Genomic DNA, 15,408 nt, shown 5'->3' on the forward strand with positions numbered 1-15,408 from the left:
CTTTTCCTGTGGCTAGGTAGTTCACTAAATCGGCATACCAAGGTTCTTTCTCCTCTGTTGCTTGGACTTCTTCCAGCTTCCTACCAGTCTCACAGACTGCTATCACTGCTTCGATAGCCATGATCTGCTCCTCAGGAAGTCCTTCGTCAATAGGGATACCAGACTCTACCCTCAACCTGGACAAATGATCAGCTACTCCATTCTCAACTCCGGGTTTGTCTTTGATTTCCATATCAAACTCTTGGAGCAAAAGGATCCACCTCAAAAGCCTGGGTTTTGCATCCTTCTTGGCCAAAAGGTGTCTCAAGGCAGCATGATCGGTGTAGACAATGACTTTAGACCCAACCAAGTAGCTCCTGAACTTCTCAAAGGCAAAAACAATTGCCAGCATCTCTTTCTCTGTTGTGGCATACCTCATCTGAGCATCATTGAGGGTTTGGCTGGCATAGTAGATCACATGGGTTTTGCCATCTTTCTTCTGCCCCAAAACAGCTCCCACAGCATAGTCACTGGCGTCACACATGATCTCAAAAGGAAAATCCCAATCAGGTGGCTGGACAATTGGGGCACTAACGAGTTCACCTTTTAGCTTCTTGAAAGCTTGTAGGCATTCCACATCAAAACTGAAGGTAGCTTCCTTGCACAGCAGCCTGGTCAAAGGTCTAGTTATCAAGGAGAAATCCTTGATGAACCTCCTGTAGAATCCAGCATGGCCAAGAAAACTCCGGATGTCTTTCACTGTCTTTGGTGGAGGCAGACCAACCATAACATCGATTTTGGCTTTATCCACCTCAATCCCCTTCTCTGAAATCTTGTGTCCTAGCACAATCCCTTCCTTGACCATGAAGTGACACTTCTCCCAATTCAGCACAAGGTTGGTGTCTTCACATCTCTGTAGGACCCTGCACAAATTTGACAAACAAGCAGAAAACGAAGATCCATAGACAGAGAAATCATCCATAAATACCTCCACAACATCCTCAATCAGATCAGAGAAAATTGACATCATGCACCTTTGAAAGGTGGCTGGAGCATTACATAGACCAAATGGCATCCTTCGATATGCAAAGGTACCATATGGACATGTGAATGTCGTTTTCTCTTGATCATTGGGATGTATGGGGATTTGGAAAAATCCTGAATACCCATCAAGGAAACAATAGAATGGGTGATTTGCAAGTCTCTCAAGCATCTGATCAATAAATGGTAATGGAAAATGATCCTTTCTAGATGCAGAGTTTAGTTTTCGGTAATCAATGCACATTCTATGACATGTGATGGTTCTTGTTGGTATCAATTCATCCTTGTCATTCTTAATCACAGTGATACCACCTTTCTTTGGTACAACATGCACAGGTGATACCCATTTAGAATCTGAGATAGGGTAAATAACACCAGCATCTAGGAGTTTAAGAATCTCTTTCTTTACAACATCCTTCAGGTTAGGATTTAACCTTCTTTGATGCTCGATAGAAGTCATTGATTCATCCTCAAGATGTATCCTATGCATGCACAGAGAGGGTGATATCCCCTTGATGTCATCTAGTGAGTAACCTATTGCCTTTCTAAATCTTTTAAGTGTTCTCAAAAGTTCAGATAGCTCACTTTCAGTAAGTTCACTACTCACAATGACAGGGTAAGTTTCATTAGGACCAAGAAATGCATACCTTACACCATGGGGAAGAGGTTTAAGCTCCACTTTAGGTGCCTTAAGTTCACTCCAGTCATCTTGCTGGTTGTCCTCTTGTTGAGTGACTGAGACTTCTTGGTGAACCATCTGGGGAAGCTCCTCGTACTGATCCTCACTGAAAAACCCCTGGTGTGAATCCAGCATCATCCCATAGGCAGTACTCTCCAGGTTCTCAACCACCTCAGCCTCTTTCTCTACAGTCAAAGCATGCTGTAGAGGGTCCTCTAGTGACAACTCTTCAAGGATTTCATCAGCAAGGGCGTCCATCTCTTCAATGTAGAACACCTGCCCTTGAACTGTTGGCCTCCTCATTACCTCCTTGATGTCGAAATGGAGAACGTGCCCTTTACCCAGATGGAGATCAATCTTGCCTTCTTTCACATTAACAATGGCTCCAGCTGTGGCTAAGAAAGGCCTTCCAAGGATTAAAGGGTCTTGAGCTTCTTCACCCATTTCAAGCACTACAAAGTCTGTAGGGATCTCATAATTTCCAACCATCACTGGGAGGTCCTCTAAGATACCCACAGGGTACTTAACTGAACGATCAGCCAATACCAGAGAAAGTCTACACTTCTTGTACTGAGTGAAACCGAGCTTCTTAGCAACAGATAGGGGCATCAAGCTGACACTAGCTCCCAAATCGCAGAGACACCTATCGAATACCATAGGCCCAAGAGCACAAGGTAATGTGAAGCATCCTGGATCTTCTAGCTTCTTTGGTATGACCAGCCTCTGAATGATAGCACTGCACTCATGAGTGAGAATCACCATGCCCTCCATCTCTTTCTTCTTTGCAGCTACAGCATCTTTTAGGAACTTACTGTACTGAGGAATCAGCATGAAAGCATCAATAATGGGCATTGTGACCTGGACTTCACTCATTTGCTTGTCAAACAGAGCTTTGTACTTCTCTAGCAACTGCCTCTTGAATCGACCTGGGAATGGAAGCTTAGGTTCATAGGCAGGAGGAACAAAAGAACTTTCACTTGCAGGAGTGACAACTTCACCATCTTTAACTGTTTTCTTCTCTTCTCCAACCTTTCCTTTTCCTTTGGCTTCCACTATCTTTTCCAAGATCTCGTCATTGGTCTTCTCATCAACAATCACCACTTCATCATCTATGGTGATGGCAACCCCCTCACTTTGTTTCTCAGCATCCTTGGTGAGAGCTCTCTGAGGTAACTCCTTACCACTCCTGAGAGTGATAGCTTTCATGGTTTCCTTGGGGTTTTGCTCAGACTTTCCAGGTAGAGAACCTTGTTGGCGATTTTGTTGAGTGTTCATGGCAGCAAACTGGTTCTCCAAAGCTCTGAACTTGTTGTTGAGCTCATTGTAGCTCCCATCAATCTTTGAGTGAAGATTCTTCAACTCATAGCCAACATGCTTCTCACTTCTTGTTTGAGATTCCAGGATTTGTTTCAGTAGAGCATCAGTGCTGCTGACTTGAGGGGTGGAGGTAGAGGGATTAGATTGTTGTTGGGAAGAATTGTTGCCTTTGTTGTTGAAACCAGGAGGAGGGTTTTGCTGTGGTTGATAGCTGCCTTGCTGATTGTTTCGAGGCTGGTAACCACTCTGATGGTTGTTGGAATAGGATTTCTGTTGGTAGTTGTTGTACTGAAAGTTGGGCTCTTTCTTGTACCAGCTACCATTGTTGTTGATGAAACACAACTCTTCCTGACCTTCCAAACCTTCAACTTCATGGACAACAGCTGGTGTCTCTTGGGTTGGGTTGCCAACAAAGTGCAGCTGCTCTTGGGTAGCTTTATCAGCAAGGAGGATGTCTATCTTATCTTGTAGAGCTTTCAACTCCTTCCTCGTTTGCTTATCATCAGATCTACTGCCTCTGTCGTGGTCTCCACTGTAGACTGCATCACTCTTAACCATGTTGTCAACCAGCTCCTCTGCATCCTCCTCAGTTCTCCCCAAGAAGAATCCATTACTAGCTGTATCCAGTCTGGCCCTGTACTTAGGAAGAGCACCACGGTAGAATGTGCTCAGCAAGCTCTCTTTAGAGAAACCATGGTGTGGGCATTGAGCTTGGTACCCCTTGAATCTTTCCCAGGCTTCACTGAAACCTTCCAAGCCCTTCTGTTGAAAGCTGGAGATCTCGTTTCTCAGCTTAGCAGTTCTTGAAGTAGAGAAGAACTTCTCCAAGAATGCTTTCTTGCAGTCATCCCAAGTGGTGATGGAGTCGCTTGGTAGAGACTTCTCCCACTGACGTGCTTTATCCCCTAAAGAGAAAGGGAATAGCTTGAGCTTTAAGGCATCTTCGGAGACACCATTGGTTTTTGACAACCCACAGTAGCTGTCGAACCTGTCCAAGTGATCAAATGGATCCTCTAGAGCCAAGCCATGATACTTGTTGTTCTCGATCACGTTGAGGAGTCCTGACTTGATCTCAAAGTTGTTGGCTGCCACAGCGGGTGCTCGGATTCCCAATCGATAACCATGAATGTTTGGACGGTCGTAAGTGCCAATGGGCCGAGCTGCTCGCTGTTGGTTAGGTGGACCATTGTTGTTAGCGCCATTGACGCCTGCATCTTCTTGATGAACGTCTCCCATGTCAGTGTTCAGTCTCTGCAATTGAGCCTGATGTTCTTCTTCTCTTCTCTTTCTAGCACACTCTCTCTCTAAAGCTCTGATGTCTGCTGCTCTTGGAACTAGGTTTGATGGACCCCTGCTCCGCAAGTTCATACACCTGTAGATTAAAGGGAGGTGAAGAAGAGTCAGTAACAAAAGAAAATAAAAATGACTTAGTCTCAAGCAATTGACTAAATCTCAATGTTTAAATCTACTCAGAAATTGGCAACGGCGCCAATTTGATGTTAGGAGTTTTCAAGGCTCCTAAGACAAATGCTGTAGTATAAATGATTGTCGAACCAGTTCTGAGGGATATCAAAGCACTGAGAATGCAAGTACTCACTTAATCTAAGTGCAACCAATGATTTAGATGGGTTTTAAGCTATGACTAAAACTAGAAAGCAATAACAGAATGATACTTCTTGACTAAGGGAAAAGAGAACTCATGGGCATAGGGATTAGACCTTGGGTGATCAAGTATCGAACTAAGGATGGCAAATGATCAATCAAACTATCAACCTTAAGCCTAGACACAATTCTAAGCAAGCTCTATGTCTAGATGAATGCTCATTTGCTAACATATCTCAAACATCAAATGTCTTTGGTTGAATAATATGAAAGCAATCATAACTAGCAAGTCCAATGGCTATCTTAGCACCTCTAACAACAAATGTCTTTGGCAAAGTATGCTAAAAGCTAAGAAGAGTTGTCTCGGGCATTTCCTCGAACACCTTTCGGGGGGGAAATGCCTAAGGTTCAACTACTCAGTGGCCAACTCAGAAGATGCTTTATGCTCACTCTACTAGCAAGGAAATATGAATGATCTACACTAAAACATCCTAGTTCTAACCTAATCACCCTCAATCTCCCTAACCCATGAATTCAAAAGGTGATTACTCACTAATCTCCATGATTCCTCTTAAACCCATGTTGGATTTCAGATTAATCATGTAGAGAAACACAGGAAATAGATAAGAACACAGAATTCTCAATAATAAACTGATCAATTGATTCAAAGAGATGACTTTCCAAAGGTTTTTTGGTGGTTTTTCTAAGAACAAAGATGATCCCCCTCTTGGTGGCTCCTAGAGTATTAAAACATAGGTTTAGAAAATAAAAACGTGCATAATGAAATGACCAAAAGGCCCTTGAGAAATCACAAGTTCGAGTAGAAATAAAACGCGCAGCGACCTCAGCCCGTCGCTCCGACAAGTCGCTCTAGGCTTCGGGAGCGACCTCGCTGTGTCGCTGCGAGAGGTCGCTCCGGGTTCCTTCTCGCGTCTCTGGGTGATGAAACCGCGAGCGACTTCTCCCTGTCGCTCCCATAACGTCGCTCTCAGCTGGAGCGACCTCGCTGTGTCGCTCCGAGAGGTCGCTCCGGGCTCGTTCTCGCGTCTCCGAGTGATGAAACCGCGAGCGACTTCTCCCTGTCGCTCTGGTTAGGTCGCTCCAGTAGGGTGATCAGAGCGACTTGGTGGTGTCGCTCCAGACTGGTCGCTCCCATGCCTTGCTCGCCCAATGACCACTCTAAACACTCATTTTTGAGCTCCAAATGCCTCCAAGTGCCTCCAAGAACTCCATGTGGTACTCCAATACCTGATAAGGACTCATGTATGCAAAATGCAACCTAAACATGGCTAAATCCTAATCTATATGATCAAAATGCACATGGATAAATGGATAAAACAATAGAATTATGCAAGATATCACTGGTATGCATCACATCGAGCTATGTAGGCGTGAGCATCCCTGAACATAGTTGGCCACCAGAAACCTGCCTGGAGGATTCTGGAAACCGTTTTGAATGTGGCGAAGTGCCTTGCGTAATGATGTAGAATCCCTGGAATATCTGCCTCTGGAACACACCTTCTGAATATGCCATCCTTGCAATGTTTGTACAAGTATGGTTCATCCCAAACATACTGCCTCGCTTCTCTTAAGAATTTTCTCTTCTCGTTTCCAGTGAACTTAAGTGGTTCCTTTTCAGCAGCTAGGAAGTTCGCAATCACAGCAAACCAGGGGAGGTGAGAGTACTGCTTTTGGATCACGGCTACTGGTTGTTCCGGTACGCGAGAACAATCAGATGTTATGCTCAGGGGTTGTTCCGCGAAGCGCAGACCAATCGCGTTGACGTGTTCCACTGTGTGTTCTTCATCAAGAGATGAGTCATCCTCAATCTTCATTCTGGACAAGTGGTCTGCAACCCCATTCTCGACTCCCTTTTTGTCTTTTATCTCGAGATCAAATTCTTGGAGAAGAAGAATCCACCTCAACAACCTCGGTTTTGCATCTTTCTTTGTGAGCAAGTACTTAAGAGTAGCATGGTCTGTGTGCACAATCACCTTCGATCCCACCAGGTAGGATATGAACTTCTCGAATGCAAAAACAATAGCCAGGAGTTCTTTCTCAGTCGTAGCGTATCTGCATTGAGTTTCATCCATGGTTTTCCTTGCGTAATAGATCACATGAAGTTTCTTATCCTTGCGCTGCCCAAGGACTGCTCCTACTGCAAAATCGCTAGCATCAGTCATGACCTCAAAGGGGAGATCCCAGTCTGGCGGTTGTACAACAGGTGCGCTGACTAGAGCTCCTTTGATCGTATGGAATGCAGCTAAGCACTCGATGTCGAAATCAAACTTGATCTCCTTGCAGAGCAGTCTGGTGAGTGGTCTCGCTATTTTTGAGAAATCCTGGATGAACCTCCTGTAAAACCCTGCGCGACCCAAGAAGCTTCTGATAGCTTTCACAGTTGGTGGTGGTTGCAAGCTCATCATCACCTCGATCTTTTCCTTATCCACCTCAATGCCTTTCTCGGAGATCTTATGCCCTAGAACAATCCCATCTCTGACCATGAAGTGGCACTTCTCCCAATTTAGCACCAGATGTTTCTCCTCACACGTTTTGAGTACCCTGCACAAGTTTGACAAATAGACACTAAAGGAGCTTCCATAGACACTGAAATCGTCAATGAAAACCTCCATAATGTCTTCAATCAGGTCAGTAAAGATCGACATCATGCAGCGCTGAAATGTTGCTGGCGCATTGCACAGGCCGAATGGCATTCTCCTGTATGCGTACGTCCCATATGGGCATGTGAACGTCGTCTTCTCCTGATCGTCTGGATGGATAGGGATCTGAAAGAAACCTGAATAACCATCTAAAAATAGTTATATGGGTGGTTAGCCAATCTCTCAAGCATTTGATCAATGAAGGGAAGTGGGAAGTGATTCTTTCTAGTGGCTGCATTTAATTCTCTGAAATCAATGCACATGCGATGTCCTGTCACTGTTCTAGTAGGGATCAATTCATTATTTTCATTTGTGATAACAGTGATCCCACCTTTCTTAGGTACTACATGAACAGGGCTAACCCACTTACTATCAGATATGGCATAGATCACACCCGCTTCAAGAAGTTTCATTATCTCTTTCTTAACAACATCTTTTAGATTCGGGTTTAACCTCCTCTGATGTTAAACAGAAGTCATTGATTCATCTTCTAGGTGTATTCTATGCATGCATAAATCAGGTGACATGCCAGGTATGTCAGCTAGTGAATATCCTAATGCCTTACGATACTTCCTAAGCTCACACAAAGGCAATGCAGTTTCCATATTATTGAGTTCATCGTTCACAATGACAGGGTAAGTGGAATTCAGACCTAAGAAAGCGTACCTGAGCCCCTTAGGAAGGGATTTTAGCTCAACCTTGGGAGCCTTCAACTCGATCCAGGGATCATCAGGTTGGTTCGGCGGAACAGGCGAGTTCGGTAAAGGGGTCGCTCTAGTTGGAGTGTTCTCGTCCTTGTAGCTCTCTTCTCTAAGACTTAGACTCGCCACCATTCTTCCCATACTCCTTACGGAGTCAAGCATCTTAGCATACCCATCTGCGTCAATGTTCTCGACACTCAGCTTAGCCTCAGCTCTTACTAGTGCAAGCTCGAGTGGATCTTCTGTAAGAATCTCCTCGATCATCCCTTCGGGAGGTTGCAGTGGATCAATCCCTTCATCCACCTCGAAGGTCTGTCCATCCAGCATCGGCTTCTTCAGCAGCTCATCCATCTCAAACTGCATGACTATGTCCCCCAGATGGAGATCAATCTTCCCTTGCCGCACATCAATGATGGCTCCAACAGTACATAGGAACGATCTTCCTAAGGTGAGAGGGTCTTTGGATTCCTCTTCTAGCTCTAGAACTTCGAAGTCTGCTGGAACAGAGATGTTCCCGACTTTTACTTGGAGATCCTCTAGAATACCAACCGGGGACTTATGATCTATCCGCGAACACCAAGGACATCCTAGTTGGTTTAAAATGCGTGTATCCCAGACGTCGTGCTACAGAGTAGGGCATGAGATTTACGCTGGATCCCAGATCAACCAAGGAGCATGAGAAAATTGTCTTCCCAATCTGGATAGAGAGGACGAACTTGCCAGGGTCTCCTCGCTTCTTTATCTGCCTGTTCTGAAGCACTGCGCTGCACTCCTTAGAGACAGTCATGAATTCGCTCTCCTCTGATATTTTTCCTGAGATCAATCCCTTCATAAAGCTGCTCATAGAGGGCATCATCTGGATCGCATCAATCAAAGGGAGTCGGACGGTTAGGTCCTCCAGCATCTTTCTGCACTTCATCTCTTCTCGGTCCTTACGAGTAGCCTTTGCTGGAACAGGATAAGGGACTTTAAGAGTGTATTCGCGAGCAGGAACAGGCCCTGGAATCGGGCGGACAGTCTCAGCTGGTTGTTCTAGTCCTGGCGAATTGGTTCCAACTGTTGGTTCCCTCTCCTTCTCAGCTGCCGGGGCATCGGCTGTTGGTTGTTCCGACTCTTTCTGCTTCCCCTTCTCAGCCGCAGTGAACCTCTTCTTTACCGGCTCAGATAGTTGCTTTCCACTTCTCAACTCAACCGCATTGCACACCTTAGGGTTTTTGTCGGTTTTCCCAGGTAGAGTACCTTGTTGTCTTTTGACGCTCTCAGCAGTCTGAGCAATCTGAATGTCCATCTGCCTCATATGACTCGCGACATTTTCGTATTTGGTGCTCAAATCGCTGAACATATGGTTCATTCTGGTATTGATCTCAGTAGTAACCTGGTTTAGAGCCTTCCCTTGGAGATGTTGTCCTTGGAGCAGTTGCTGCAACATAGCTTTTGTCTCATCTTGCGGAACAACGACAGGAGCGGAGGTAGCTGGCTGAGTGTTCTGGTGTTTCTGCATCTGAGGTGGATTGTTCTGCGGTTGGCTTAGAACATAGTTCTGGGGTTGGTAGTTCTTTTGATACCTAGCATACTGACCTTGGTTACTCTGTGCAGGATCAGCTAGTTTGTCTTGTTTAGGCCAGAAAACCTGTGGGTTTTACCTCACGTTAGGGTTTGGGTGGAAGTTTTTGAGCTGCCATCCTTGCCCATTCACGTAGCTTACCTCTTGCTGTTCGTCTCCTGATATTTCAGCATCAAACGCCAGGTCACCGGCACTCTTCTCAGGAGCTGTTTCTTCCATTATGAACACTTGGCTTTGGTTTCCCTTAAGCAGTTGGTCCACCTTTGCAGCGAGATCATCTATGCTGCTAACACTCTTCGAGCGGTCATGCTCCTTGTTCTTGTTTAGTGAACTTGAAGTCATGTTCTCAATCAGCTCGAACGCACCAGGTGTGGTTTGAGTCATGAAATCTCCATTACTCGAAGAATCAAGGGTGTTTCGAAACTCATAGCTCACTCCATCATAGAACACCTACAATATATAGTCATTGTCAAACCCATGGTGCAGGCATTCTCTCTGGTACTCCTTGTACCTCTCCCAAGCTTCATGAAAAGGTTCATCGGACTTCTGCTTGAAATTGGAGATCATGTGCCGTAGAGCCGCGGTTTTAGACTTCGTGTAGAAGTGGCTCAGGAACGCTGATCGGACCTGGTCCCAAGAGGTAAGAGAACCGGTCGACAGAGATTGGAGCCAGCGAGAAGCTTTCCCTTCAAGAGAGAATGAGAACAGTGTGCATTTGACATAGTCTGGTGGCACTCCGTTAGAGCGAGAGAAATTGCAGATTCTCTCAAAGGCTTCGATGTGGTCCATCGGGATGTCAGTAGTGAGACCGCTGAACGTGCTCTTCTGTACCAGACTTATCAGTGCAGGTTTGATCTCATAATCTTGCCGAGTGCAAGGATGAGGATTGATGGGGGAGCGGTTAGTAGCGAAGTTCCGCGGAAGATTCCGCTCCCCAATAGGAGCACCACGCTCTTCTCGCGCGGCGTTCTCAGCTGCTTCTTGAGCAGCTTGTTGCTGATTTTGGATGGTCTGCTGCATCTGCAACATCTGTTGTTGCTGAGTCTGCATTTGTTGTTGAATGATTGCCATGGCAGCAGTGAGGTCATCCTGATTGCCGTGATCACCCATGTTGGTGTCGGTTGTTCTCAGTTGTTGACGGTTCTGTCTTTCTAATCTTGCGAGTTCGTCGTTGGTCAGTTGATGTAGTGGTCCTTGTGCGTTGCTCCGAGTATGTCTACTGGTCATGCACTTGGATCATCTTTTCCAAAAAGAATTAAAAGCAAGTTAGATATCTCAGACTAAATATTAAACCGAAAAATAAAGGTAAAAGCCTGGTCCCCGGCAACGGCGCCAAAACTTGATACACTAAAAATGAATCCTTGCTACTGTCAAGTTTAACAGTTGTAATTGTAATATTTGAGATTCAATCCAAATGACCAGTTTACACTTTACTCTTAATGAGTTTGATATTAAGCTAAGAAACAAGTGGGGTTTTGATTTGCAATAGTGACGCAAGTAACAAGTAAATTAGAGATTTAAATTCAATTCAATTAAAAATCTGGCTTAGGGTATTTCATCGGGTGTCAATGTTGAGCGAAACATTTATTCAAGCGCATTGAAATGCAGTCTAGAATTCGGATCATTCAGCTGGAACAACCCATTGTCGTGGTATTGCTCCCTTTGCAGATCGATCATGTTTCCTAAGCTCTCGCTTGGAACAAGACACGATAACAAGCCTTGCGAGATCAGGTCCGATCTGTTCACTTAAAACCCTAATATCTACTCTCGCTGATTAGGGATATGAAGCTCATTCAATATATATCAAGCTATCTCCTACGCGGTTAGCTAGGTGATTAATCTTAAAATCTAACATTAAGTGATCATTTTAATGCAAGCAGTAAGAACAATATGAATGAAGAATAAATGAGATCGCTTATTTATGTTTAGCTCACACGAATGACACCCTAAAACCCTAAGCAAGCTTAGCCGACTACTCGATCATTATGAAAGGTAACACAGACATGATTTCTGAATAATACTGCATAGAAAATAGAGTAGAAAGACAAGGGTTCATGATGGTTTTCTCGTGATGAGAGATGAGGTCTTCTCCCTTACAAGTTGCTAAATCGCCCAAATAGAGTTCTAGTTCTCTTGACAAACTAGCGTCCGAAATTAGAAAATGATAGCATGGGCTTTTTATATGGAGGCGCCAGTGGTAAAGAGAAAGGAGAGAAAATATAGGGCGAACCCCTGAAATCTTGGAGGTTTCCTTAATAGTCGGGAACAATCAGTCGCTTGCTCTCTTTGGGAACAACCTTCGGATTGATCTGACGAGCTGTTGTGCGTAAGATATTCCAAAATGTCATCTTCCTTCATGGCACTCTCTTCTTTACTCTTTCACCTGCTCCAAACCTGGAATGATATCAAATAAGCATGAATTAGGACTGAGAATTAACTCAAAGAACACATATAATGATATTAAAAACACCATATATCAGTGATCACGGAGGCCAGGATGATCTCACTACTGCAATGGCGCTCATGCAACAACATATGCAGCAGATGCCACAGACCATCAACACACAAGAACCTGCTCGCCAAGCAGCAGCTGAACTCGCTGCTCAGCAAGCTGAGCAACAAGGCGCTCCCATCGGAGAGTGGAACCTTCCGCGGAATTTCTCTACCAATCGCTCTGCCACCAACCCCCCTCCCTGCACTCGACAGGATTATGAGATCAAGCATGATTTGATCGACTTGGTGCAGAAAAACATGTTCAATGGTCTCGCGGCTGAAATCCCTTTGAACCACATCGAGAACTTTGAGAGAGTTTGCAACTTCTCTCGCGTGAATGGAGTGCCACCAGACTACGTCAAATGCACATTGTTCCCATTCTCCTTGGATGGGAAAGCATCTCGCTGGCTAGCCTCTCTTCCGACTAGTAACTTACTACATGGGAACAAGTCAGAATAGCGTTCTTAAGCCACTTCTACACGAAGATGAAAACCGCAGCTCTGAGGCATAAAATTTTTAATTTTAAGCAAAAGACCGACGAGCCTTTCTATGATGCTTGGGAGCGTTACAAGGAGTACCGAAGGGAATGCCCTCACCATGGGTTTGAGGATGACTACATACTGGAAGTGTTCTATGATGGAGTGAGCTATGAGTTTTGCAATGCCCTTGATTCCTCGAGCAATGGAGATTTCATAACCCAAACAACACCAGGCGCATTCGCACTGATCAAAAATATGCCGTCAAGCTCACTCAACAAGAACAAGGAGAATGATCACTCCAAGAGCGTAAATAGCATAGACGATCTAGCGGCAAAGGTTGATCAGCTGTTGAAGGGCAATCAGAGCCAAGTGTTCATCATGGAGGAAGCTGCAATAGAGAACAATGTTTCAGACGCCACACCTGAAGGGGACAATACCATGGATGATCAGCAAGAAGTGAGATACGTCAATGGACAAGGATGGGAGTACAAAAACTACCACCCGAACCCCAACGTGAGGAACAATCCTCACCTTTTTGCGTATCCTAAGACGGACAAACCGGTTGACAACGCGCAGAACAGTCAAGGACAGAACAGCGGCTATCAGAAACCGTACCAAGGAAGAACATATGTCCTGAGCCAGGCGCAACACAACCAGTTCCAGAACCAAAAGCAGCAGACTGCTGAAGAAACCGCTCCTTCGCCAACAACTGCTCCCCAAGACGAGATGAAGGTTCTAGCGACGATGATGCAGCAATTACTCCAGGGTCAGCAATTCAAGGGAAAGCGCTGAATCAAGCCACCACAGACATCAATTCCAGGATGAACCACATGTTCAATGACCTGAGTACCAAATACGATAATGTAGCCAGCCATATGCGTCAGATGGACGTTCAGATCGCGCAGACAGCCGAGAGCGTCAAGAGACAGCAATGTACTCTACATGGAAAGAGTGATAATAATCCTACGGAATGCAGTGTCGTAGCACTAAGAAGTGGAAGAACACTACCAGAAGCAGTCCCTAAGAAGTTATCAGCGGCGGAAAAGGGCAAGCAAAAGGAGGGTGAGCAACCACGATCTGAAGCACCCCCTTTGTTCGACGAGGAACCGGAACACGAGTTTAGAATCACCCAAGTTCTTTAGCCTTAGATTTTATCGGTAAGAACATATGGGTTTGATGAGATCAGTTTGGCTTGAGCTTCAGTTCTTGTTAGGTAACCAAAATGATTTGGTATGTTTTTGATCTTAAACCTATCATGGATATCTTGTCCTGATCAGGTTAGACGTGTGTTCAGCTTGAAGTTTATATCAACAAAGTTCATCTTAAAGCTTGAGGAAATCGGTAAGCCATAGCTACAAGTTCAGAGAAGTTTTCTATGGAACAAGTGGACTGATTTGTTAAGCTTCCTGTCCAGGTTAGTTTTTAAGCCCTTATGTGGATTGATCTCTGTTCTGTTATGTCGCTTAGATATTTTTTTTAAGGGCCTAGCTCAACTGAATTATCCTTGAACCGAACTGAACTGCTTTGAACTAAGCTGAGTACAGTTTCTGTTGGAATCGACCTTACTGATCTTGTATCCACACGTTCTGAATCAGGAGTGAAATGGAGTGTTATTAGTTGAGCTCGAGTCTAGTCTTCCCTAGCCAATCTCATAGAATCAAAGGTGAGTCTAGATAGATGATTAAAGAGGTATGAATTAGTGTTGCATGATTGAAAATGTAGATGATTGATAGGCTTTGTCTCTTGATCAATATTGAATTGGTGAAGTGTTTACTTAGTGTAAACACTTAATAAATATTTATGAATGTTCGTAGAGGTTTATTCTGAACCTTAGTACTTGTTCTCAAGTACTAATATATTATATTATTAAATATATGAGTATAAATGATGTGAAATCTTATTGTATACTCACTCTCCCGAAAGTTCCCGCATTACCGTGAATTGTTCATGCGATACGGAACAAGGTCACGAAGACACGATGATGGGGTCGCATCCTGGAGGCCGTGTAACTGCATGCAGCGCTAGATGTTGGATCTTGGAATATTTAATGGAGATGGTGGTTATATTCATTTCCTCGCTAGGCTCGGTTATCCTTTGTGGTTTTCCGGGTTTAGTCTATATATATATTATAAGTATGAGTGAATCGCGGGTGTCGTGGAGGTGATGTTTAAGATAAGATTCACGTCAATGGAAGGATAGGCCTTAAATATGTATTTTTATTAGTTATGGAACATATTTCCACTGCATACAAATGGAGTTGATTTCTTGAGATATTATTAATATACATTGGGGTGGGGGACTAGGCTCACTGAGTAAACTAGTTACTCATGACTCATTTGTGATGCAGGTAACCAGTAGACGGGAGACCTTACTCTAGGACTGGAAGGAACATCATTAGAAACCGGTAGTTTTATTATCCTTGCAAAGGCGTTTTGATATTTCTTATATATAAGATTTGTTGACCGAAAACCTCGAGGTTAATTTATAACAATTTTTTTAAGATGCTTTTGAATGATATATAAAGAATGTTTTTAAAGTACGGGTTCCATATGATATTAGTCCTTGTCCGGATGAAATAACTATCAGGTATTGCTTTTTCGGGTTGAAAAGCCTAGAGTGATATCTGATAGGAGCGTTGGTGTTCTTTGGTTGTTGGTCTAAAGTGATAGGAAGTATTCTGAGAACCTCGGATCAACCATCGAGGAACATCGACCGTGTCATTTCCGGTCATCTACGATCGGGGGTGTCACAGATTGTATTATAGATGCTGAAGTGGATCATCATGCCAATTATTCACACTTGCTGAGAATGTTTGAAAGAACCAAACTGACCTCCAACCTAATTGAGCTCAACTTGCTTGTCTTGGGCTCGGTAAACATTGGATCGGAATCCT

The 15,408-nt window shown here is 44.3% G+C and overlaps 1 protein-coding gene and 3 non-coding genes across 4 annotated transcripts; 2 read left to right on the forward strand and 2 right to left on the reverse strand.

The window, feature by feature from the left end:
* The first annotated feature begins 3,704 nt into the window (after positions 1-3,704).
* On the forward strand, positions 3,705-3,811 carry LOC125590831. Its single transcript, XR_007326833.1, has one exon. It is a non-coding gene; the product is annotated as a small nucleolar RNA R71 (small nucleolar RNA).
* Positions 3,812-5,976: 2,165 nt separating this feature from the next.
* Positions 5,977-9,885, reverse strand: LOC106432247. Its single transcript, XM_013873097.2, has 5 exons — positions 9,685-9,885; positions 8,598-9,609; positions 7,808-8,542; positions 6,548-7,415; positions 5,977-6,454 (listed from the first exon to the last, which is right to left on the reverse strand). Exons 1-5 carry the CDS (start codon positions 9,883-9,885, stop codon positions 5,977-5,979), a joined length of 3,294 nt encoding a protein of 1,097 aa, XP_013728551.1.
* A 130-nt stretch (positions 9,886-10,015) lies between these two features.
* Positions 10,016-10,122, forward strand: LOC125590914. Its single transcript, XR_007326914.1, has one exon. It is a non-coding gene; the product is annotated as a small nucleolar RNA R71 (small nucleolar RNA).
* Positions 10,123-12,533: 2,411 nt separating this feature from the next.
* LOC125590865 lies at positions 12,534-12,640 on the reverse strand. Its single transcript, XR_007326867.1, has one exon. It is a non-coding gene; the product is annotated as a small nucleolar RNA R71 (small nucleolar RNA).
* Positions 12,641-15,408: the final 2,768 nt, after the last annotated feature.

This window comes from Brassica napus, chromosome C7 (genome assembly GCF_020379485.1).
Source record: "Brassica napus cultivar Da-Ae chromosome C7, Da-Ae, whole genome shotgun sequence".
NCBI classification, from domain to species: Eukaryota; Viridiplantae; Streptophyta; class Magnoliopsida; order Brassicales; family Brassicaceae; genus Brassica; species Brassica napus.